The following is a 23,047-nucleotide window of genomic DNA, read 5'->3' on the forward strand; positions in this document are numbered from 1 at the left end:
GAGTAGAGGTGGTGGTGTGTGGAGCCACTAGGCCTGCCTGCTAGATGGGAAAGTGGGCCCAAGGAGACTCTTGCTTCCTGGTCCCCTGTCTTGCTACCGGAGTGGCAGGAGTGGTTGGTGGCTGATGAGGTAAGCACCTCAGAACAAAGCTCCTGGCCCCAGGAGAGACAAAGCTGGCAGTGACATACCTCTCTCTTATTTCTGTCTATGTGAGGGGGTGCTTTCTGAAAAGGACTGGGATGCTGAGAAGACCTGGGATCCAGAGCTCTAGGCAAAGGTCACAGGGTACCAGACAGAGCGAGCTATCTGAGCCCACTCTGCCTGCACTCCAGCATTAGACGGCTATACATGCCAAAGAGTGCCTCTGGCCTCTGAACAGTTCATCCTCCACCACCTGCTCTCCTCTGTAGGGTGGAGGCTGGAAGGGAATGAGGTTCTGGCCTCTGAAACTGGCCAGAACCCAACAATGAGTCATGGGCCTCAAAGGGAGACAGCCCAACTTTTAAAAATCTCAGCTCATGGCGGTGAGGAGGACAGTGCCCCGTAGGGAGCTACAGTATGGAAAGTTGCTCCCTGGGGGGGAGACAGGCAAATTTGTTACCCTGCCTCATGCACACCATGGCTTTTCCTTCTGTGATCAGTTTTTGAGCACACAGCTCAATACAGACTGAAAGCATGTATGTCTGCTGGTGGCTGCCTTGTTTGATGCTCCGACTGACAAGGGGGCTCGGGTGAGGGTAAGGAGAGGGACCGAGTGAGAACAGCCTGCTTAACACAGCTGCCAACAGGCTCCAAAGTGGCTCAAGCTCTACTGCTGGGAAGTGCTAATTGGTTCTCAGAAGTGTGAGGCCAGCACAGAGCCAGCCAGGGCTGAGGCTGGCTGAGCTACACCTGACGTAGGTGAAGGAAGGGGCCGGTGGTGTGTTGGCACAGCCAGAGTGGCAGGGAGCCATGAGCGTAAGAGCAGCTGGCCTAGAAGCCCAAGGCCGGCGTGCTTGTCCCCAGAACAAGAGCTTGCAGCAGTGAGTCTCTCTGGTAGTCTTTTCCATCTAGGCCACCCTGTGTACTTTCTCTGGAAGAACAGCCTGGGTCCTCTGAGTTTTACAGAAGACGGAGGTCAGGGGACTTGGTAAGAGCAGCTCAGCTTGTTGGAAACAGTGACCCAGATCAGGGACGTACTGCTCCTGCCTGAGGAAGCTCCTGACACCACCAAGGGAATGTTCCCCAGGCAGGTAAGAGGGTACTCCTTTGGAGAGGGGAGGGTCCTTTCTCAGCACTACCAGTCTGTGCGGAGGGACCAAGTGATAGAACCCGCAGTCCTATTTCCCCCATAGAATGCCAGGACTCTTACCTTCACCAGGACCCGAAGCTGCTGTCCCGGGCTCCTGGATTTCCCTCTCAGTTTGTGTTTCGGCATTCTGCAGCTGAAGGGCCAGGGTCTGGGTGCCCTGAGATGTCACAGAGGTGGTGGGGTTCCGGGGCTGCAGCCCAATTGCATTCATCAGACCCATGTCTCTGTCTGTCCTCCACGTGGCTCTGCTGGTTCTAGGAGAAAGAAAGGCAGACTGAAGCCAGGCAGGGCTCGGGACAGCATGCCTCACAGAGTTCCGCTTGATCCCTGCCAATCCTCAGGGCACACAGTCCCCTGCACCAGGGCCTGCAGGCTCAGAGGACAAGCCCTGAGCTCGGCAGCTCCCCATTCTCCACCATGGCAGGTAACGCCCCCCGGATCAGGCCAGGCTCTGGAACAATGAAAGGCTGCAGAACCATCCAATTTTGCAGACCAGCTAACTGAGTCACTCATTAAGCAGTGAGTCTTTCTGGGGAGGCAGAGATGGCTGATCTTAGGACTCTTATCTACATACATTCAGGAAGCCATCAGCTGACATCGTTGGACAAAGGGTGAGCAGGAGAAGAGGGATCTTTTCTCTCTTAACTTTTCCTTCCTTCTAACTACATGCTGACAAGATTCCAGTTTAAATTCTTGGAATTTCCACTGTATCTCCATTTTGGAGGAAAAGCCCTTCTGGGCTCCTTCAGGGCCTTCCCACAAGAGAGCCGTGAAGGTAGGCAGCACAAGCTGACCTACAAGTAAGGGCCAGGCCCCCCACCCCAGGATAGCTACAGCTGGCAGCAGAGGGAGCCCAGGACTTCCATGGCAGGCACCAGCCCCTCATTTCTAGCTTCTGGGGACTCCTCCAGCTGTGCCCTGTAGGAAGCAGTGACTGCCTTGGGTGTATTATTGACCCAGCACTTTTTCTCAAAATTTTCAGTCCTCATTAATAAATTAAGTGATAAGAGGATCAGTACCAGGTTCCTACTTTCTAACTGGCCCCTGGGGAGGGTCTGTCTCTGGGCTACAGCTCTGAGCAGCATGGTCCCTCAGGCACTGTCCACAGATTCTCCTTGGACCACGAGCACACTTCTTGGGGACAGCTACCCCCTCTAGTGCTCCCTCTTCTCTCCTCACCCCGCTGTGTCCAGACACCATGGCCAGGATGGGAAAAAGCCACAGGATGTCCTAGTTTGTTCTCAATCAAGACTAAGAGCAGATGTTTTGTTCTCTTCCTTAGCCATAGAATATTTTCCTCAAATGAATTTGTGCAAAAGCTCAATGCATAAAGCAGATCAAAGAGGAGATGCTGTGGCTGAGGAGAGGCACCCAGAGAGCCCCAGAGCAGTCTGAGGGCACCGCTTGAGAGTCCATCTGAAGCAGGTGGAAGGGACAGGCCTCTAGCAGCTGTGCCCTTCCCCCTTCCCAAACTCACCCAGGCCTTTCACTGCTCCTGCTGCTGGAGTGGACAGTGAAGACAGTCTCATTTAGCTGGTCCCAGTAGTACTCAACACCAGAGTTTAAGGCCCTGAAAATCAGTTGGGAAGGGTGGAGGGGGAAAGGTGGAGAACATTAGAGAGAGAATGGCCAGAACTCCTTACACTTCCTGAGCTTTGGCCCAGCAGTCCTCTTTTGTCTCTCCTGGGGCTGAGCTGAGACCAGGACTAGAGATTCCCACCAGGATGCTCAGTGCTGGAGCAATGTGGATGACTCTCCAGCAGCCCAAATGCCTGTAGTGGTGGGGTTTTAGCCTCTTCCTTCCTCTGAACAATGCCTAACCAGCTCCTTCTTGAGACTAAGAGATAGCTAGAAAACAGCCACACTTTACATAGGCAGTGGGTTGAGTGGTTTTCAGACATAAAGAAAGATGGCAAATGAGAGGCTGGGGAGGCCCTGGAGAGACAGGGTGCCATGGACAGCCCTGCCTAAAGTGTGGGCTTAGTGCTTTGAAAGGGAGAAAGCATGGGTTCTTGTTACTGGGTCTTCCCTGATGCCAGGGGTGGGTAGGTTGGGGGGAAGGCCAAGAGGAAGGAAAATGAGACACCTTACCATTATTAATTGGCCTTGAGCTCAGAAATCTAAGCAGGGGAAAGCCACCACTGAGCTAGAATGGCCCACATGGCTTTCTATTCTAGAGCTTGAGCCTCCTTTGCCAGGGCAGGCTGGGAAGCAGCTGGCAAAGGTGCTCCTAGAACCAAAAATGGCCCATGAGTGCCCCAGAGCCTCCTACTAGGGTAGGAGACAGAGAGCCTTGAGTGGCCACTGGCCGCACCGCTGGCAGCAGAGAGGAGTTTCTATCTGTCCAGTTCTCTAGTTGCCAACCTTGCCCTGCTTCCTCCTTTCCCTGTAATGGACCATCAAGCAGTTTCTCCCAATCTCACATGGGAACCGCCACCAGAAGGGATGCAGTAGCTTCTCAAGTTTCTACAATGACCTGCCACCCAGGCAGGAATTCTGTTATACAGACTGCTCTGCTTTTAAGGATTCCTTCCTGGAAGAGGTGTTACTGAGCAGTTGCTGTGGTTGAGGGTCGGGTAATGGTGGTGAAGGTGGAGACAGGAGATGGGGAAGAGGTGCCTGAGCTCATCAGAACTCTGGTGTCCCAGGGACATCCGGCTGGCTCCGTCGGGAGAGCACGCAACTCTTCACCTTGGGGTAGTGAGTTTGAGACCAATGTTGGGCATAGAGCTCATTTCACAAAAAAACAGGGCAGCCCCGGTGGTGCAGCGGTTTAGTGCCTCCTGCAGCCCGGGGTGTGTGATCCTGGAGACCCGGGATTGAGTCCCATGTCGGGCTTCCTGCATGGAGCCTGCTTCTCCCTCTGCCAGTGTCTCTGCCTCTTTCTCTCTCTCTGAATAAATAAATCTTTAAAAACAAAAACAAAAACAAAACCCTGGTGGCCCTGTGGAGACTGTAAGAGACCCAGCCCTGCTCCTAAATGGGACACAGCATGCACATGTGCTTGAAGAACTGTGCCCCCTTCATCCATATACTGGAGCCTTACCCCACAGGGTGACTGTAGCTGGAGGGTCTTTAGGAGGTAATTCAGGTTACATGAGGCTGTAAGGGTGGGACTACAATCCAATAGGCCTGTGGTTTTATAAAAAGAGTGAGAAAGTGGGATGCCTGGCTGGCTCAGTCAGTGGAGTTTGAGGCTCTTAATCTCGGGGTTGTAAAGTTCAAGCCCCACGTTGGGTGTAGACATTACTTAAAAATAAACTCTTAAAAAACAAGAAGAGTTGGGGATCCCTGGGTGGCGCAGCAGTTTAGCGCCTGCCTTTGGCCCAGGGCGTGATCCTGGAGACCCCGGATTGAGTCCCACGTCAGGCTCCCAGTGCATGGAGCCTGCTTCTCCCTTTGCCTATGTCTCTGACTCTCTCTCTCTCTCTGTGACTATCATAAATAAATAAAAATTAAAAAAAAAAATAAAGCACCATATTCTTAAAACAAAAAAAAAACAAAAAAGAAAAGTAAGAAAGACCCTTCCTTCCTTCCTTCCCTCCCTCCCTCCCTCCCTCCTTCTCCCTACCATGTGAGGACACAGTGAGAAGACAGCCTTTATCAGAACCCAACCCTGCTGGCCCCTGATTTCAGACTTCCAGCCTCCAGAACTGTGAGGAAATAAATTTGTTGATTAAGGCCCCTGGTCAATGGTGTTCTGCTATGGCTACCCAAGCTAAGACAAGCTCCAACAAAAGCCAACTTTTCAACCTAGAGGCCTCGGTCACCTTCCTTTAATGGCAGCACTTCTTCAGTCAAGAGCAGAGAAACCAAAGCCCGTGGGTCATAAGGAAAAGGCCAGCTGTGGGGGAGTGATGTCAGGATTAGCCAGGGTAGAAACCTGATAGGACCAGGATGACAAGGTATTGTGTGTCAGGAGGCTGTGTTACCACAGGTGAAAGGGAACAAGCCTAGCTCAGAGCCCCTCATCTGTCTCTCAAGGGTCATGAAGATTCTGGAGGAGATTGGGCTTCACCTGAGGGCAAACAACTGTCTTCAGAGGGGGAAAAAAAAAAAAAAAAAAAAAAAACCAGAGCCAGACACAGGTGCTCTTCCTTTTCTGCTCTCAGCTACCCCCTGGGGGCCTTTGGGGCTGCAGATTTGGTGTGATCTTCAGACCATCCCTTTAAAAAGCTCCTTTCTTTTCAAAACATTCAGCTATTTCTATGAGTGTTGTCTGAGGCAGCAGGGGCACTGCAGCGCAGAGGTGACAGGAAAGGACCTTCCACAGGGAAGAGGCAAATGGCCAGAGGTCAAAAGCAGAGGCCTCCAAAAACAGTCATTACTGAAGCTTTTGATGAGCAAATCCTGGCTGCATGAGGCCCTGTGTAAAGCCAGCTGCCAGGGAGCCTCTGATTTATAGACCTGTCAAGATTTATTGACAGGTGGCAGTACCATCTGGGGCCCTGCCAAATACTTCCTCTGTAATTCCTGCTAGCCAGGGCTGGTTAGTGACAACAAACTGTCCACACTAGACCTACACTGAGCCATGTGCTGTGTGACTAGGAACCTTCCTTCCGGTCTTAGAAGACAGGCCACCGGAAGGCCCACTCTCTGGGCTGGGACTGTTAGCATGATGCTGATGGTCAAAGAGTCTCCTAAAACACTTTCCATCTGGCAGTATGCACTGTCAGCTCAGAGCTGCGGATTCGGGACATTCAGTGATAGGGTCAATGGTCAAAGAGAACGAGACAATGGAGACTGGCAGATGTGCTGCTCTGTGCCACCCATCCTTTCTGCCCCCACCAACAGGTCTACTATAGCCCTGACTTGTTCTACTTTCTGTGGTCAGAGCAACATGTTTTTGAAAGTTTGGTTAAAATTCCAGGTACTGGACCAAGGATAAGAGCTAAAGACACCCTCTCTGGCTACTGAAACTCAGCCTTTAATACTCAGTATTACTGATTTCCTTCTGTAAGCTAAAGAACACTTCAACCATCTCCTTTCTCCTTGGGTCTTAGCAAGGATCAATGAGTCACTGTTTGCTCTGCATTATTCCTGGAAGCCAGGAAAACACACGAAGGGATAAGGAAGCATGGGAAGGCTGATCAGGTGAATCTTTTCAAATGGACTTCTACTTCACACCTGGCTTCCTTCTGCAGCACCTGTAAGCTGTGCTTCTGGGCTTGGCTCAGTGATTCCCTCACAGCTGGGACCTCCTGGGCTCCCTGAACACAGCTAGGAGCCAGCCTGGATTCCTTGGTGGTAACCACACTCTCAAGCAGAATATGGCTCTGGACTTCTCACCTCCCCCCCCCCTCAAGATTTTATTTTTAAGTAATTTCTACACCCAATGTGGGACTTGAATTCACAACCCCTTAGATCAAGAGCTGCACACTCCACCAACTGAGCCAGCCAGGTGCCCCTGAACTTTTCCACTTCTAGGGAATATTCCCTTTGAGAACATTCTTCTTTCATCTATCACTTACATGGCTGTCTCTTTGGAAAGAAGGACAGGCATTTATCCCTGCTCTCCGCAACGTAGGAAAAAGTTGGCACCTGGCTCTTGTGGAACAGCCTGAATGATGAAGTGTCTATGGCTCCCCTTTTGATTTAGGGGTGTGCCTTTCCCTTCTCTGGTCAGTGAGGCTTGACTACAGTCGCTGTTTATAGCAGTAGCTTTGTCTTCAGGGACAGAGTGGGGGCCTTGTCAGGGGTCCCACACCTAGCCAAGGGGCCAGACGCCCCACAGGCCCGGCCTAGTTTCTTCTGGCATGAGTCCCTCAATTCTGTCTTCAGAGCTGACTCTGAGAAGCAGTGGTCTTCCCAGCAACACCTCCCCCCCATTTGTAGGGCTGATCTATGAAGCCGGAAGTGAGCAAGCTCCCCCTCACATCAATCTGGTACTTTACACCCACTATGGTTATCGGTGGGGGTGTTGGCTGGGCTGGCAGTCAGCCAGAGGCACAGCAGCAGCTTGGAAGGAGTGGCAGGAGGGGGAGCAAAGCAAAGGAGAAAGGAGTGCCTCACAGCTAGGAAGGGTGAGGTGACCGGGCTATCAGCCACCCTAATGGCTTTGTATAGGGGCTACAGGGCCAGCTGTTTGTCTCCTCACCTGTCATCAAAATTTCTTTCCCTGGAACAATAGGAGTATTTCCTACAGCCTTGTTCTACTGTCAGTGGGGTTTTAGTGCCACCAAGAGATGCCCAAGGGGCTGGTGACCTCTGTCTTTGGGCTTGGAGCGAGTGTGGAGGCTAAGACAATGGAAGAGAAAAGAAGAGCAGGACTGAGAGCACAAAACGAGGTGCAGCTGCCTGTGTCCATGGACAAAGGCAGACAAGCACCTGTTCTGGAGGAAGGGCTTTAACCCTGGCCCGGCTGGCTATGCCCTCGGGAACAGGTGTGCCAGAGCCGTGTCAAAGGGGGAAGGGCGGTGAGTATCAGGCAGCTGCCTCCTGGAGAAACAACAACCCTGAGCTCCTACTGCCCTATTCGTTTGTTCTCCTTGTTCTCGGCCAGATACCAACCACAGACTGTTCGAAAGATGTGAATGTTCTCGCCTCTCCACTCATTTCCCACCGTGTCGATCACCTGACCTGCTTAAATGCCTCAACGTGATTAAGAGCTGCATTCTTTACCTGAGGTCTTAAGAGAGTTATGAAATTATATGGGTGCTCTTATGGTATATTTTCCTGTGTAAGAGTGCACAATGTTTCCATCACAATTTTAAAGACATTTGTGATAGAAAAAAGGTTAAAAAATCAGCTGTAGGAAAGAGCTCTGCCTTGGAAAGTCAGGAAGCCTAATTCTATCACTGATCTGCTGGAAGGCCTGGGGTGAGTCTTCCCTTCTTTACCTGAATACTGCTGTCTTCCCTACCTGAAGCCAAATCCCACAGATACGAAGGGGACTGAGAAGTGGAGAGACTCTGAACAACTTAGGACAAAGTCATGTCTGTCTTAATTTACTTGGTTCCCTCAGATATACAGCCCTAAGGTTTGGGACATTTGCCAGAATGACCCAGAATTCAGGAGAAACAGCAACCCCAAATGGGCAGGCCAAGCTAGCTCTCTCTTGAGCCAACACAAGTTGGGCTGCAATAGGCCACTGTCGATGGTGTCAAATGCTAGTGCCCCCTTGCTCCTGGAAAAGGCCTGAGTTCCTGAGGCTACATATCCCAGGCAGTCCAGGATGGCTCCAGCCTGCTGACGCTGGATGTTGAAGACGACATATGGGGAGAAAAGAGAGAAGAGAGGCCAAAGCCAGCTTCATGTTTGGCTGAGGTGTCTGTGACTCACACCAAGTGCGGAGGCCGGGGTTTCAGACATAAAAGCCTTTGTGGGACCACGATGAACCGGAGGTAGAGATTCTGCAGGTCACTCTTGCAAGGGAAGGGGCTGGGAGTTTGGCTGGGACAAAGGTTTAGTGGCTAGAACTACAGACAATAATGTTGAGGAAGGAGGTCTTGGAGAAACAGGGAAAGAAAGACCTGTAACTAGTGTTGGTAAGAATAAAATGATGGTCCAGAATTCTGTGCCAGTTTTGGAGAGGATGCCTATCAGAGTCCTCTTATGAACTCCTAAGAGGGTGAGATAAAATTAGGGAGGAAGAACGAGCTCAGAGTAGACTAATCCCAGAACTACGGTCAGGCCAAGGGGAGGGCAGAGACGGAAAGACCCAGTGCCGGGACTAACAGCGGCACAGTCGTCAGAGAGAGACAGGCTCAGTTCTGGAAAGGCATACGGAGCTGGTAAGAGAGGCCTTCTGGACAGAGAGCCTGAGAAGAGTGCGGCTTGGCGGAACCACAGTCTCAGACAACAGCCTCTCTTTGGGAAGGACTCCGAAAATGCGGGATGGTATCAAAGAGCTGCCCTTAGACCTGGGTTTCCTTTCCCCTGAGCCACTGACCTACCTCAGCTGACAAGGGCTCAGTCACCAGTCACCTACCAGGCACAGAACTGACCCAAATACACACCCCAGGAAAAAAATCACCAAAGGCCCTATCAAAAGGCAATGCGGACATTTCCAATAGCCAGAGACCCTACCAGACCAGTCACGCCATGCTCTGTGATCTGCAGAACACCCTGGGAGAAGACTCTGCACCAAGTGAAGGACAGCATGAGGACGGCCTAGAGGCAGAAGTGCCATTTAGTCGGTCGGAACCCTGTGGTGGCCCACGCAGCAATCAGCCTGATCTGCACGGAAGCACAGAGCTTCACGCGCCCCACCTGGCTGGGTCTGGAGACTGATGACAGACCTGGCGGACGCCCAGGGTCTGGAGTGAACGAAGACCTCTAGCCTCCAAACCACCAGGGGAAGGGGTGTCATCAGGACCTACAACAGAAGGGCTTTGGCCCCCTGTCCCCTCCTAGCCCTTATTTCAAGACCAGACAATAATCATTTTGATTTTAAATGGAGCTTTTCAATTTGCCTTCACTTTATGAAGCGCAAGCAGAAAGGAAAACAGGCAGGACACAGAGCCAGGCTGCTAGAGATCAGTGGCCTGACAAATTAGGGCTTTAACAATACTCTATTTCCAATTTTATTTCTTAAGTTATGTCTATGGCATTTACACAAACCCAAGACCACCTGTTGAATTTTTCAAAATCATTTAGAAAAGAATCTTTGATATCTATGCTTTTGCCTGCAGGGAGACTTTACTATCACTAGGGAACCAGAGAACAAGAGAAAAACAAAGGAAAAGAATACTGCCTTAGATTTAAGAAGACATAACAACTAAACCAGTCTTTTGAAGATTTCTGGGACAGACAGCTAACCCCAACAGCCCTAAGGTAAAAGGACCTTCTATGGAGTGATGCACAGACTGAGGCAGGCTCTAGCAGAACTTTGATTTCCCATCAACAAGACCCCCACCTCATGGCCAGACCCTCAGATGATGCCAATTACTCCCGTCCTTAGCCTGAATGACCCCCCCTCCCCCCCGCTGCTGCCCACCCTGGGCCACTCACTCTGGTCGGCAGATCACCAGGTCTCCTTTGTTGGTACCATAGGCCAGGCCAAGCCCTGGCTCGGGCAGCCAACGGGCAGAGTTGATGCTGACATGTCTCCGTTGGTCGGCAGGCATGGGGTAAAGGACGTTGAAAACTCTCTGGGTCGGGGAGAAAAGAAGGAAGAAAAGAGAATTCAAGGAGAAATAATTTGTTACCAAGAATAACAAAGTCCCTTCTATGGCCAGAAGCAAGCTAACCACAGGGAGGAAAGGAGCCGGTCAGCCTGGGAATGGAAGGCCTCTTACACATACTGGAGAACCTGCGGTAGCAGGGGAAGGCTGGGGCCCTCTTACTTTAGGAGGAAAGCTATAATTCTCTTGAGCAAGACTAGGGGCACACTTTGGCTTTTCCGCAGGAAGCTTCCTTGTGCTCTCCTTATAGCCTTTTAGCTCCTTTTAGCTCTCTCACTTCATGGCTTTAAGGCAGCCTCCTGGAAAGGCAGGCAGAGCTCCGCTGACCAGCAAGGCCTGTCCCTAACTTTCCCCTGACCAGACAAACCAGTGAGAGCCAAGCTCAACTGGGAGTCCCGTTACCATGGAAATCACAGTTCTCACAGCAATGGGGAATTGAAGGTGACAGGGGGGCGGGAGGGGGTGATAACACCAGAGAACATTCTTAATTCATCTAATTAAAAGCAATGTTAAAAATGCTATTGTTAAGGAAACCTAAAAGGTGCTCTACGATTGTAGGAAGCAGAGGAGAGGGGAATATTGAACACACAGGTACATGATTTCTTTCTAGCTTATATAAATCACCAAGAAATAGATTGTTTCTATTTCTCCAAGGGAGAGAGTCCCCTTCAGTAGTTGGCTTGCTTCCAAAGCTCCTATTTTCTCAGGAGGCAGCTTAGCTGTGGCTAGGGTTTGGACGGGAGGTGAAAGAGAGCCTCCAATCTCTCTGGCCACTGCACTGCAAGATATTCCACAGAGCAGTGGGAGAATGAAGGATGGGGACTTTCTTTGAGTTTAAAAACCCTGGGCTGGAGTCCTGACACCACATCCCTAGAATAGCAACTTCTCCAGATCTTAGCTTAAAAAGAGATAGCACTTGGGGTGCCTGGGTGGTTCAGTCAGTTAAGCATCTGACTCCTGTTCTCAGCTCAGGTCTTGTTCTCAGGGTAGTGAGTTCAAGTCCCACCCCTAACCCCCACCTCCCACCAAAAAAGAGAGGAACAACATCCAAATAATTGGAGACATGAAAACATAAGATGTGTAGAAAATGCCTGGTACAGCGCAAGCTCATAAACGGTAAATGCTGCTATCATTATCTGCATCTGGGGCTTCAAAAAAGGTCATTAGGGTCTAGGAAAAGGAGGAAGCCAAGTATCTATCTTGAGTTTTAGTCAACGTTTTCCCTTTTAGCCCCTTCAGGTTTTAATCTATAAAACAAGGATGAACTACATCTGCCTTTCCCTTCCCCCTGATGGAAGAAAAAAAAAAAAAAAAGGAAGACCAAATGAGATATGGTTTAAAAAGTAATATTCAAAATTGAATTTAGGGTGGTACAATAATTATTACTTTTCATATTATCTTGAGAGACTTAAAATTAAAAAGAAAAAAAGGAAAGAAGTAAATATTGAGCTAAGGGTCTGCTGCACATACACAAATTAAGTGATAAGAAGCTCTGGATGTGGGCAGCCCGAGTGGCTCAGCGGTTTAGCACTGCCTTCAGCCCAGGGCCTAATCCTGGAGACCTGGGATCAAGTCCCACGTCGGGCTTCCTGCATGGAGCCTGCTTCTCCCTCTGCCTGTGTCTCTGCCTCTTTCTCTCTCTCTGTGTCTCTCATGAATAGATAAATTTTTTAAAAATCTTAAAAAAAAAAAAAAAAGCAGCTCTGGATGTGGGAATGCTTGTTCATGTGTCTTGGGTGTCTACCTGAAAGGCCTTCACCAGGATGGGCTCTATAATAGAGAGGAGAGCAAGCAGCACAAGTTCTCAACATACTGACACATACACAGAAAATCCTGTTGTGAATAATTTTCCAGATTTTGTAGTGCCAAGAAATGTGCCTGGGTGGCCAGTGGCACACCTCCAGAATGGCCCTGCTAAGGTCCTAAGGTTGAATGGGTCTCTTACAGAGATGGAATTGATTCTGTTTTGAGGCATAAGACTGATAGCCCCACAGCTGCTGCTTTAAGGACCTTCTATGCCCTCCCTTTCTGAATCAACCCCAAATGTAAGAAATAGCAAGAATCTTTGGTCTAACTGAGGAGACTACCAAAAAAGAGGCCAATGGAGTTTATGAATTCTAAACTAGTCATGTAGAACATGGCTGCTTGACCTTCAGATTGTCTCTTCCTTGCACATATATATCTGGCAGGCGCCTTGAACAAGCCTATGGCTACTACTCTCCATGAAGATGGCAATACCTACCTTTTCCCTATGTACATAATCAACTCTTTTCCTTCAAATCAGGGGATGAAGTATGGTACCTTTACCCTTTCTCACAGAGGTTTTCCTTCCCAGAAGATAAACCAATGGTTCCTGTCCTCCCCATAAGCCATATGGTTAAATATGAGTTGGTGTATACACTCAGAGGACTAAGTGGCTGTGATCTAACCACTGTGGTAGGATCACTGTTTAATTTTCCTTCACCCCAAGGGCAGGTGGCATGAATGAGGGGACACCCAGGGTTAAGGAGGGATAGGTGTTAATTTCAGGGGATTAAATGAGGGGAGCTTTGGTCTTGGCCTGTGGCAGCCCTACAAAGCTTCACAAGGGATTCTCACCTAAAGTCACAATGATTCATAACTGCAGGGAGCTGGGCAGAGTAAGTAGCCTTGCAAGAAGAGGGACAATGTTAGTAAAATAGATGCTTTAAGGTTGTGCCGAATTTTTTGATGGAGGTCTCAAAGAAGAGAGTAGGCGAACTCTTCCAGAAATGTTCCAGACCAAGAAAGAAGCAAACATTGTCTCACATGTCACAAATTTACCTTTTATAGTTGTTGCAAAGGAATTAACAAATACTATCAATTTGCTTCTAAGTATAGGAACCTACTTTGGAGACAAAACCCTCAAGAGACCAGTATGAATGGATGACCCAGCTGAGACAAGGTCAGATGGACTGGGAAGAAGTAATAAAGGGTGAGACCCCCAGACTTTGCTGCACAGACGTTCACAACCTCTATGGCTACAGAAGTCATGGGGCATGGATTTGTCCTCTGACTACGGTAGTCCCCCCGGTCTCCCACCCCTGTCAAGTCCTTAAACATCATCGAAAGGGCAGCTCCCAAGTGCCCATCTCTTCCAGTGTTTGGGTATTAGACTAAATCCTGCTTTGTGGCAGGAAGCCAGAAAATGCCACGTGAGGATCAGCAGCCACCAGGACTCCTAATAAGCACTCGCTTGCTTATCACACTCTAATGTGGGGGGTGGGAAGGAGGGCGATGAGAGCAAAACATACGGGGGTGGGTGGGTAATAAGAACACAGAAGGTAAAGGATGGGTAGGACTCAGACTTACAGTCCTGAGAGGCCATCCGGTCCAATACTCCCCATTTCACACATGCCTGAAACTAAAGGAGCCCGGGGTAATGAGAAAATAGCCCATTTTCAAAACCACTCAGAGATGTAGTTTTCCCTCCATTCTCTGGCCAGAGCTCTCAAAGCACCTCGCCAAGAAGGGTATACTCCTCACAATTAGCCCTAGTGATGAGAATATCTCTTCGACGAGTTTCCTTTTAAATTTTTTTTTTTTATTTATGATAGTCACACACAGGGGGGGGGGGACAGGGGCAGAGACACAGGCAGAGGGAGAAGCAGGCTCCATGCAGGGAGCCCGACGTGGGATTCGATCCCGTAGTCTCCAGGATCGTGCCCTGGGCCAAAGGCAGGCGCTAAACTGCTGCACCACCCCGGGATCCCCTGGACAAGTTTCCTAATACTGACAGGGCCTTTGGTAGCTCTGGCTACTCCCACAACATTGGTGGTGTAGGCTAGCAGTCATTCCAACCTAGTGACTGGGGGAGTGGTCTCCTCCAAGATTCCAGTGGGGACCAGCTCTGGCTCCATAAACTCGAGGTTCATCAGCCCTCACCAGAAAGTCTGAGACAGTGTTAAGGGACAGCTCTCGCCTTCCCTTAAAATCACCCCAAATATATCTCAAGTAAAGGTTTCCTTAACACTCCTCAAGGACAAAGCTAGGTGGCCTGCCAAAAAATCTCTTTTCCCTTCCTCTTCATGGAGCTGTACCACCAAATTCCATGACACTGGAGGAGGATTATCAGAACCTGGGGACCCTTTGTGGGGCTAAATGTAAAACCCAGCTGCCGATTCATGTTGGCAGAGTTCTGGTTTCACCTGTCTCAGCTACAGCTGCTTCCTGATAGATGACAAACACTGACAGCAACCCCTCTCCCCAGACTGTTCTCATTTCTGTCTAACATCTATGAAGGGAACTGGAATCAATAAGCTGGAAGGAGAGTCAGTGGAATCTCAGCACGTCACCAGATCTTCACAGTTCCAAGGGAGTGGGAGAAGATAATGATTCTTCCGCTTCTGGGGTCCAAGACAGTCTCTTGTACTTCCTGCCCTGCCATCCCTCAAACTTTGACTAATAGTAAGTAGGAGCAAAAGAAAAACAGTTCCTAGATCAAAACTAAAGGGGTCTTGTTTCTTGTTCAAAGATGGACAGAAAAAGAATGAGAGGCGACCAGTTGCTCAGTGGGAAACCTTCCTCTCTACCTTTTTAAAATTAAGAGGAAAAATGTATTGTTGCTCTCAACAAGATGTTTTCTTTTTGGCTGCATATCAATAAAGCTTAGACCATTAGTTCAAGCAGCAAAAGGCACTGTTCAGATCAGCACAGATAAGAAGCTAAAAGAAAAAACTTTGTGGTTATCTTGTTTGGGTTTGGGAATCTCATCATCTATAAAACTGAAATGGCTCCACAGTGTCAAGACGACGGTGTACTCCGCAGATCTTCCCTGTTTTAACGAGGACTGTGGAAGCTGATTGAAAACTGAGGCTGGAAGGGCCATGAGAGAAGGCACAAGCCAAGGAGTCCATGAAGAAGAAAGGAAATGTGAAGAGGAAAAAATGCCTTTTTGGTAAATCAGAGGTCTTAAGCTTTTAGAGAGGGTTACTAGTGAAAAATTAACTCTCTGGGAAGAGGGAGAAATCAATGGAAAGCAGATGCTAAGGGACACCTGACCTTTCCATTGGAAATGGATGGCTACACATCTTGTTAGAGGCTGAGAAATGCACACTTCCCAGAGCAGGCCAGGGGAAAGGCTCTGCTCATCTTTCTTCTGAGCTGCTGATTTGCTTAGATTCATGAATTACTGAAGTTTCTAATCCCTAGGAAAATCTGTTTTTCAGAAATTTTAATTTCTTACTGTCTCTGAGCCTTGTTTATATTCTACTTTGGAGTTTAGAACTTGTAAAGAGGCTGATTTTAAAGTGACCATTTAAAAACAAGAATTAGAGTACCAGTTCACTACCTCTCCCCTTTATTCAGCTTTAGTAGGAATAAATCTGCCTAGATCACTCTTGTCCAAACCAAAGTTCTCCCAACAGAAAAGAAGAGCAACAGTCCCTTAACTTTTTTTTTTTTTTAAAGTAAGCTCTAGGCCCAATGCAGGGCTTAGACTCACAACCCCAAGATCAAGAGTCACGTGACCTACCGACTGAGCTGGCCAGGCACCCCCTTTTCCTAACTTTTGGAATGTGTCAGCCTTTGCTGCCATTGGTAATAATGCTTTGAAGTCATTTCTAGCCAACCTCTTGTGATTTACTGAGACCTGTAATATCTCTCTTATTCATTTATTCCTCTCAAACAGAACCCATAGAAATAGTCAAAGAACATGAATTTTCTTTTTCAATTGGCCTGATGTTTTCCAAAGGCCATCTCAGGCCATTAGGATCAAAACAGAGAGGTTACTTCAGCTGAGGGACCTACTTTGGTGCTAAATAAAATACCAAGGCACTTAATACTCCTAGAACTCCCAGAAACTAAAATAATTACTTCCTCTTCTTCCCACAAGTCCGTGCAGAGAACAAGTTCTTGAACTTCCTTAGTTTCATAAATCTCAAAAGAAATGGCCAAATGAGTAGTTGTTCTAGATATTCACCTTGGATAAGAGAGTCTTTCAGTATATTCCAACACATTCACTATGTTTTAGTTGATATGTATTTTTGGAAGAGGAGTGTTGAGGATGATTAAACATTAAAATACTTTGTATTTTATACTTAAAAATATATTAAAATACTTTCAGCTTCTACAAATTCAAGAATTGGTTCCCTTACCAATCCTTGAAAAAACAAAATGTTTTGCCTTTTGCTTTTGCAACTATAACTATCTACTGGGAATCTCTCAACATGTCTCAGTGCTGGGACTAGCACAACAAGAAACCAATATTGGACAAACTGTGAAATGAGTGGACACTCCCTTGTTTTCATAAGAATTATCTCCTGGATATTTTCATCTAATTACCATTACCAAGACATGTGCCAGACACACTTATAGTGCTGGTGAACAGAGGTGTGTGTTCATGTATGTGTAGGAAATACACACCATGCAAAATATCAAAGGGACACACATTCCTGGAAATGCTGAGTGTCTCCTGTGTGCAGGAGACAGTGAAGGCTGGGAATCCAGCAATGTAAAGACCAGTCAAGAAGCCAGGTGTGGGAGCACCTGGGTGGTTCAGTCAGCTAAGCATCTGCCTTCAGCTCAGGTCATGATCCTGGGGTCCTGGGATTGTGCCCTGCACTGGGTGCCCTATTCAGCAGGGGAGTCTGCTTCTCCCTCTCCCTCTGCCTCTCCCCCTGCTTGTGGTCTCTTTCAAATAAATAGATATAATCTTAAAAAAAAAAAAAAAAAAAAGGAAGCCAGTTGTGTGGAAAGAGAACAGGGACCAGGTCCGTTTTATGCATGGCACTCCCAGACCTCACAAAATACTTGGCATAGTAGGGGCACAATAAAATTTTGTTGAGTGTAAAGAATAACGCACAGAATAGATTGTACTCTACTAAGAGGCCATAGGGGAAAGAAATCATGAGAGTTACCCTAGAGGTATCTGTCATGGAAAAATTCACCTAAACTAATTGTAGCTCTACTGTTATTTTTAATGTTTTATCTTGCCCCCTCCCTCTCTGACAAACTGCATCAGAAACACCCCTAAATTCTCCCCTACTCCCTCCCCCTTTCCTGCAGTGTACTGAAGAAAGGCACTTTCTGAGGATAGATGCTTTGTACCACATCTCAGAAGTCAACTTTAAGATAATTGCAGCGGAAGCAGCTTTTAATCAACTGACAGGCAGCTTTAAGAAAATTAATGAGGACAAAATCTTAGGAAGGAGTAAATCATTTCTGACAACAAAGCTGTCTCTCTTTTATCTCAATCTCCCCTTGAAGAAATAGTACCCACCCTTCCAGGATACAAAAATAAAATATCTTTATTTTTGGTTTTTGCCACTCCCAAGGCCAGACAAGATTAAGAAAGGCTCATTCCCTTAGATTACTGTAGAATACCCCGGACTGAACTAGAGTTCTCAGGCACTTTTGAAAAATTAAACTTTCAAAATCTTGGGAAGTATAGGTGAGTGGATTATGTCACAGGCTACCTACAGGGCAAGGAGGCTACAGTGAAGCCTACATACTGAAGAATGGAGCTAGGACAGGCCCAAAGAGCCTGCACATGTTGGTTACATAAACGCTGGTCAGTGCTGACAGCACTAGACACTCAAACTGCCCCAGGATCTAAGTTATAATTTAGTTGTGACTAATTTTGAGCACTCTGGATACCAAAGCTTTTCTGTGGTTCATTATAATGAACTTAAAATAATAATCAGTCATCACTAGGCTCTGTGAAGATGGCTATAAAAATGACAGAAAATGGTTATAAAGAGAAAGACAACTGATGTTTCTTTATAATTAAAATGACTCTAAGATATCCATTAATGGACATCATAGTGATGTATCCCATCAAATAATAACTGAATGGATTGTTGGAAAAGGGAACTCAAGAAGTCCTCCTTCAGATGGGGAAGGGCCAAGTGAAAGATAAAGATACTGTTTCTCACTTTTTAAGCTGAAGCATCTCTGTATTCTACAGCACACAGGCAAGCAGGCATGAGCTCACAGTTAAGAGCTCAAGTAAAGTCAACTGTGGGCAGGTAAGAATTTTAATCAGAAATGGAAAAAGGCAGGACACCTGGGGGGCTCAGCGGTTGAGTGGCTGCCTTTTGGCTCCAGGTGTTCAGGATTCAGGATTCCAGGGTTCATGATTGAGACCCACATTGGGCTCCCTACAGGGAGCCTGCTTCTCCCTCTGCCTGTGTCTCTCATGAATAAATAAATAGATCTTTTTAAAAAAAGAAAAAGAAATGGAAAAAGGTAGGGTGCACCTGGGTGGCTCAGTCAGTTAAGTATCTGCCTTAGGCTCAGGTCATGATCTCAGGGTCCTGGACTCGGACCCTCACCCTGGGCTCTCTCCTCAGCGGGGAGTCTGCTTCTCCCTCTCCCTCTTTGTGCACACATTCTTTCTCTCTCTCTCAAATAAATGGGTAGAAGGAAGGAAGGAAGGAAGGAAGGAAGGAAGGAAGGAAGGAAGGAAGGAAGGAAAACAAGAAATGGAAAAAGGCCTCATGTCATTAGTACTATCACTAGGATGCTAGCATGATCCAGAATGCTTTGGGCTGGAGGTACTCATCAATTTCTCAAATTCCTGTAAGTATCCAAAAGATCTGGTTAATTGGATCCATAGAAGTAAATCAGATGAGGTTCCTGAGACAGAGTGAGAACACAAAGGGAAAGGTCAAAGTTATACTGACATGTGAGGTCTAATAAGAATCTCCATGCAGTCAGAGATTGGTTCTCCATCTAGACTGAGTGTGCAGAGTCATCAGGAGGGCCCCACCTCTACATCCTCTAATTCTGCAGGTCTCATGTGAGGCTAAGAATCTGAATTTCTATGAAGTTCTCTAATGATGCTGATGTGCTCTCAGGGGAGTACACATTGAGAACTACAGCTCTGTTACTTATGAGTAGATTGTAGTTCTATAAAAAATGGTAACAAATCTCCCTTTCTTTCCCTGTTGCATAGGATCACTTGAAGATGAGGGGGATGCATATCTCTAGAGCCAGAGCTCCAGAGAAAAAAGGGTGTACATGGGGACAGTTCACCACTGCAGGACTCTCAAGGTAAAGAAGTAGGGGAGGTCAGGGGCAAAGAGGAAGAGAAAGAGGGGGATGAGAGGAAGATGAGGGAGAGAAGGGGAAAGAGAAGGGATAAATAAAAGAAGGGGGGGAAGAAGGGAGGGGAAAAAGGGATGGCTCTCTTCCCAACACCCCCTCCAAACTAACAACCTACCTAGGTAACAGTTGCTCAACACTTGAATGCAGTTTTACCACATAGCCACAAAGAAAAAGCTTTCAATAAAATTGACCCTTGCATATTTGAAGCTTGGCCTTAAAGAGCACTGTGCTGTTCCACAGAGAAAGGAGAGCCAAATTGCTTCCTGTCCTAGAGCTTCTCCCATCCAAGTCAAATGACAATGTCCTCATCCATCACTTCTGCCAATAAAATGACCAGAGAGAAAAAGCAAACTAGCACTGATAAGATCCAAGCAACCAGTGCCTCTAGGACTTGCAGGGATTATGCAATGAGGATCTTCTTCAGTTCTTACTGAAGCACTTATGTGCACATATCCCCTATCTGTTGGGGGAATAGTCTATGTATCTGGGAAAAACAGCAGACAACACTTTAATTCCTGTGTTGAAAGCACTAATCCTTATTCTTGCTTTCCAGCTCAACATGCCCCAGAACCACTTATACCCTTTCCCCCCTCCCCCCAACCCCAGTTGCTAATTTTTGCCCTAGGTAAAATAGCACTTATTAGTTACACAAAAGTGGAAGAGCAGTCTGGTCTATGACTATTTCTGGTATCATTAGTAATTTTATATTTTTGTTATGCTTTCACTTGGTTACAACCAAAGTTATAACGTGCAATTGTGACTATTTTGGAAAATTAATTGCAGTTTTCTGTTACAATATTATGCCTTTGTTCCAATTAGAAAATGAAAGCAGAGAGGGCATACAGGCAGCTTAGTGTTTGAGTATTCAGCAAAACTTTAGCTCAGCAATCTCCAAATGCCTAACTTAAAAAAACCAGACAAGTGAACAAAAAAGCCCTCCCTGGCTCCAGAGCAAGGGAGTCAGACAGAAAATAAGGCCCTAATGCAGAATAGCATCCCTAGCCTGGAAGAGCCTGGAATGGATTGGGGTGGGGGGAAGGGAATTAAATATGTGCTCAGTCTTATTTTTCCAGATTTGTCAATCAATACTGAAATTGGGAAGACTGAGCCTAGCCTCAGAAGGAGAGAAGGGAAATATCAAAAGGATCCTGATCCTAGAAACAGGGATAAAAATGAAATTGCTCAACGTGGAGGGGAGGGGAGAACAGAATCTAGCACACAGATATTGAAGGGAGAGCCCGGGGGAAGGGGGGGGGGGGAGGTCAGGCAGCAACAGCTGAGAAAAGATGGGAGGTGAAGCGCAGACAACCAAAAAGCTAAGTAAGAGTCTGGTGGGAAATGGAGCACAAAGTCCATGGTGCCTGCAACAAGATTAGCCAAGGATCAAAGCACCATGCATGAAACCACAAGTAAGCTTGAGACTGTGTCTCTGCCTTGCTGAAGAGGCTGAGGGCAGAAACCTAAAATGAAGAAAGCAGTCATTAAGAACAGCAGTTCTCAAACTCAAGTGTGTATCAGAATCACCTAGAAAGCCCGTTTTACAAATACAAACACCTGCGCCCCTCCTGCCCCATTCTTAGGTGGCTCTTTAGGTCTGAAGTGCTGTCTGTTTCTGATAAGGACCCCATGTATTCTAATGCAGGTTGTCCGAGGAGCACAGTTTGAGAAGCACTAATCCAGAGACTTGAAGAACTGCTTAGAATAAATGTACCCAGGCAAAACAGCAATTAGCAATTCATTTTCAGAAGAGTTTTCATATGGTATTGGGTAAGAGATCATCTCTTGGGGAGAGATGTCACTTAGTGGGAATTAAAATAAGGTTAAGTCAATGCTCTGGAATTGACTCCTGGGAATGTCTGTTGGCCCGACAAGCTCACCTCTCTGAATATTATCACAGTGAATTCCAAGAGGTAACACCAAAATGAAGGGGAATTCCAGGCAGAAAAGCTTGAGGACAGGCCAATCACCCACAAAAACATTCCTTGGCAGACAGAGCTTGACATTACAGATGGAGACACCCACCTATACTTACCTGTGCAAAGAGGGAGATGCTCTATTGTCCCATTAAACCCTTGCTCCCTGTTCTCAGACAAAATGGCACTTCTTGCCTTAAACGGCGGTACAGCACAGCTATCCAAAAAAGCTGGTGTCTTCCCTTCCACCAATGACTGAATTCAGGGACAACTGCTGAATGCTTTGGTGCCTCTGGAGGTAAGGGGCAACCAAGACCTGGAAAACCAGAAACCTTTCTGTAGCGCAGGGGTTTAAAGTCAGACTCGGTGGACACAGGGTAAGCAAAACCTTGTTCAGAAGCCTGGATCCTGTCTCCTGGGTGAGAGGAACACTTCCCAAATGGGAGCTTTCTAGTTACTTCAGCTCCCTAAGTGGCAGATGGTGCCTACTGAGAATCAAAAAAGCCTCACTAGGAGGCCTGAGAAATAGCTCTTGTCACGAGGCATGCAGCAGCTGGCTAGCCGCCCTGAGCCCCTTAGCAGGACAGCAATGGATTACCACATCTCCTCAGCAGACTCCTCCAACTGCATTCCCTGAGCTGCCAGCCCCATATGTGACAACATCTTGGCTTCCACCCTGTAGCTGTTTGCCCTCAGCCAGATGTTTCTAGCTACTTATGGGAAAGAGGAACCTTGCTAGGATGGAGGACTGGCAGGCTGTGCCCAGGAGTTGGGCAGGAGCCCTGGCTTCCGGAAGAGGCTAGAGATGTCCATTAGTGTTGCCAAAATCAGATCCTGTCTCTTAATGATTATAAACAATTATTCCACAATTAGGCAGGAAGGGTTTAGAAGAACAGCTGTTGGGACCAGGATTTTAGGTAGTGAAAGGCAGGTACTTTTACCATCCAAATCTGCTAAAGAGAAACAAAAGAATATTTAAACCTCAGTGTCCATCCTCAAATATCTAGATAAGAAAACAGGCCTGTGAACTTCCCATGACATCCTCTTCCAAGCAACTAATACCAGATATTTCCAAAGTCATCTGGAATTCAAGAATTGGGAGTTTCCTGTCAGTATGATGTCAAGAGTACAGATTGCCTGTTTCTTCCCTTTCAGAGGCTTGGTGGAACATGCTGTCCCCTATCACTGGTTCTGCTTGTTATCTATCACCTAGAAATGCTAAGGAGGATGCTTTTCTTGAGATTCTCTTCCATTCATTCAGCTTTTCCTAAATGTCAGGTTCCTTATTAGGTATTCGGACTTCACAAACATGACACAGATATGGTCTTCATTTTTGGGAGCTCACAGGTCCAAAGATGGAGAATGACATGGAAACAAATAAGTGAAGTCTGGTGTGATGAGTGTTAACATGAGCGTGAGTAACAAAGCATGGTGGTGGCACCAGAAGGGAGTGATTAAGAAAGGTTCTGCAGAAGGGAAAGAGCTGCCAAAGTCAGGTTTGAGAGAGAGAAGAGCAGGCCAGGTAAGAGGCACACTGGCAAGAAAGAGCCTTCTGAAATTCAGGATGCTTGGAAAATGACTCAGTAGAGTCAGATAGAGCGTCCTTGTAGGAGATGGGAGGAAGAGGCTGGCATCAACCACGCTAGGCCACC

The 23,047-nt window shown here is 47.3% G+C and overlaps 1 protein-coding gene across 13 annotated transcripts in view; it reads right to left on the minus strand.

The window, feature by feature from the left end:
- Window positions 1-23,047, minus strand: part of AMBRA1 (autophagy and beclin 1 regulator 1) — a 171,862-nt gene that overhangs the window by 5,726 nt on the left and 143,089 nt on the right. For 12 of the 13 annotated variants that reach the window (XM_026004096.2, XM_026004093.2, XM_026004095.2 and 9 more), the window contains 3 exons: window positions 10,244-10,383; window positions 2,769-2,861; window positions 1,352-1,545 (listed from right to left, as the gene is read on the minus strand). In XM_026004096.2, coding sequence (XP_025859881.1) covers window positions 1,352-1,545; window positions 2,769-2,861; window positions 10,244-10,383 — 427 coding nt within the window. Of the gene's footprint in view, window positions 1-1,351; window positions 1,546-2,768; window positions 2,862-10,243; window positions 10,384-21,514; window positions 21,712-23,047 lie in introns of all 13 variants that reach the window. The other variant, XR_012001887.1, reaches the window with a different exon arrangement.

Source organism: Vulpes vulpes, chromosome 5 (genome assembly GCF_048418805.1).
Source record: "Vulpes vulpes isolate BD-2025 chromosome 5, VulVul3, whole genome shotgun sequence".
NCBI lineage: Eukaryota > Metazoa > Chordata > Mammalia > Carnivora > Canidae > Vulpes > Vulpes vulpes.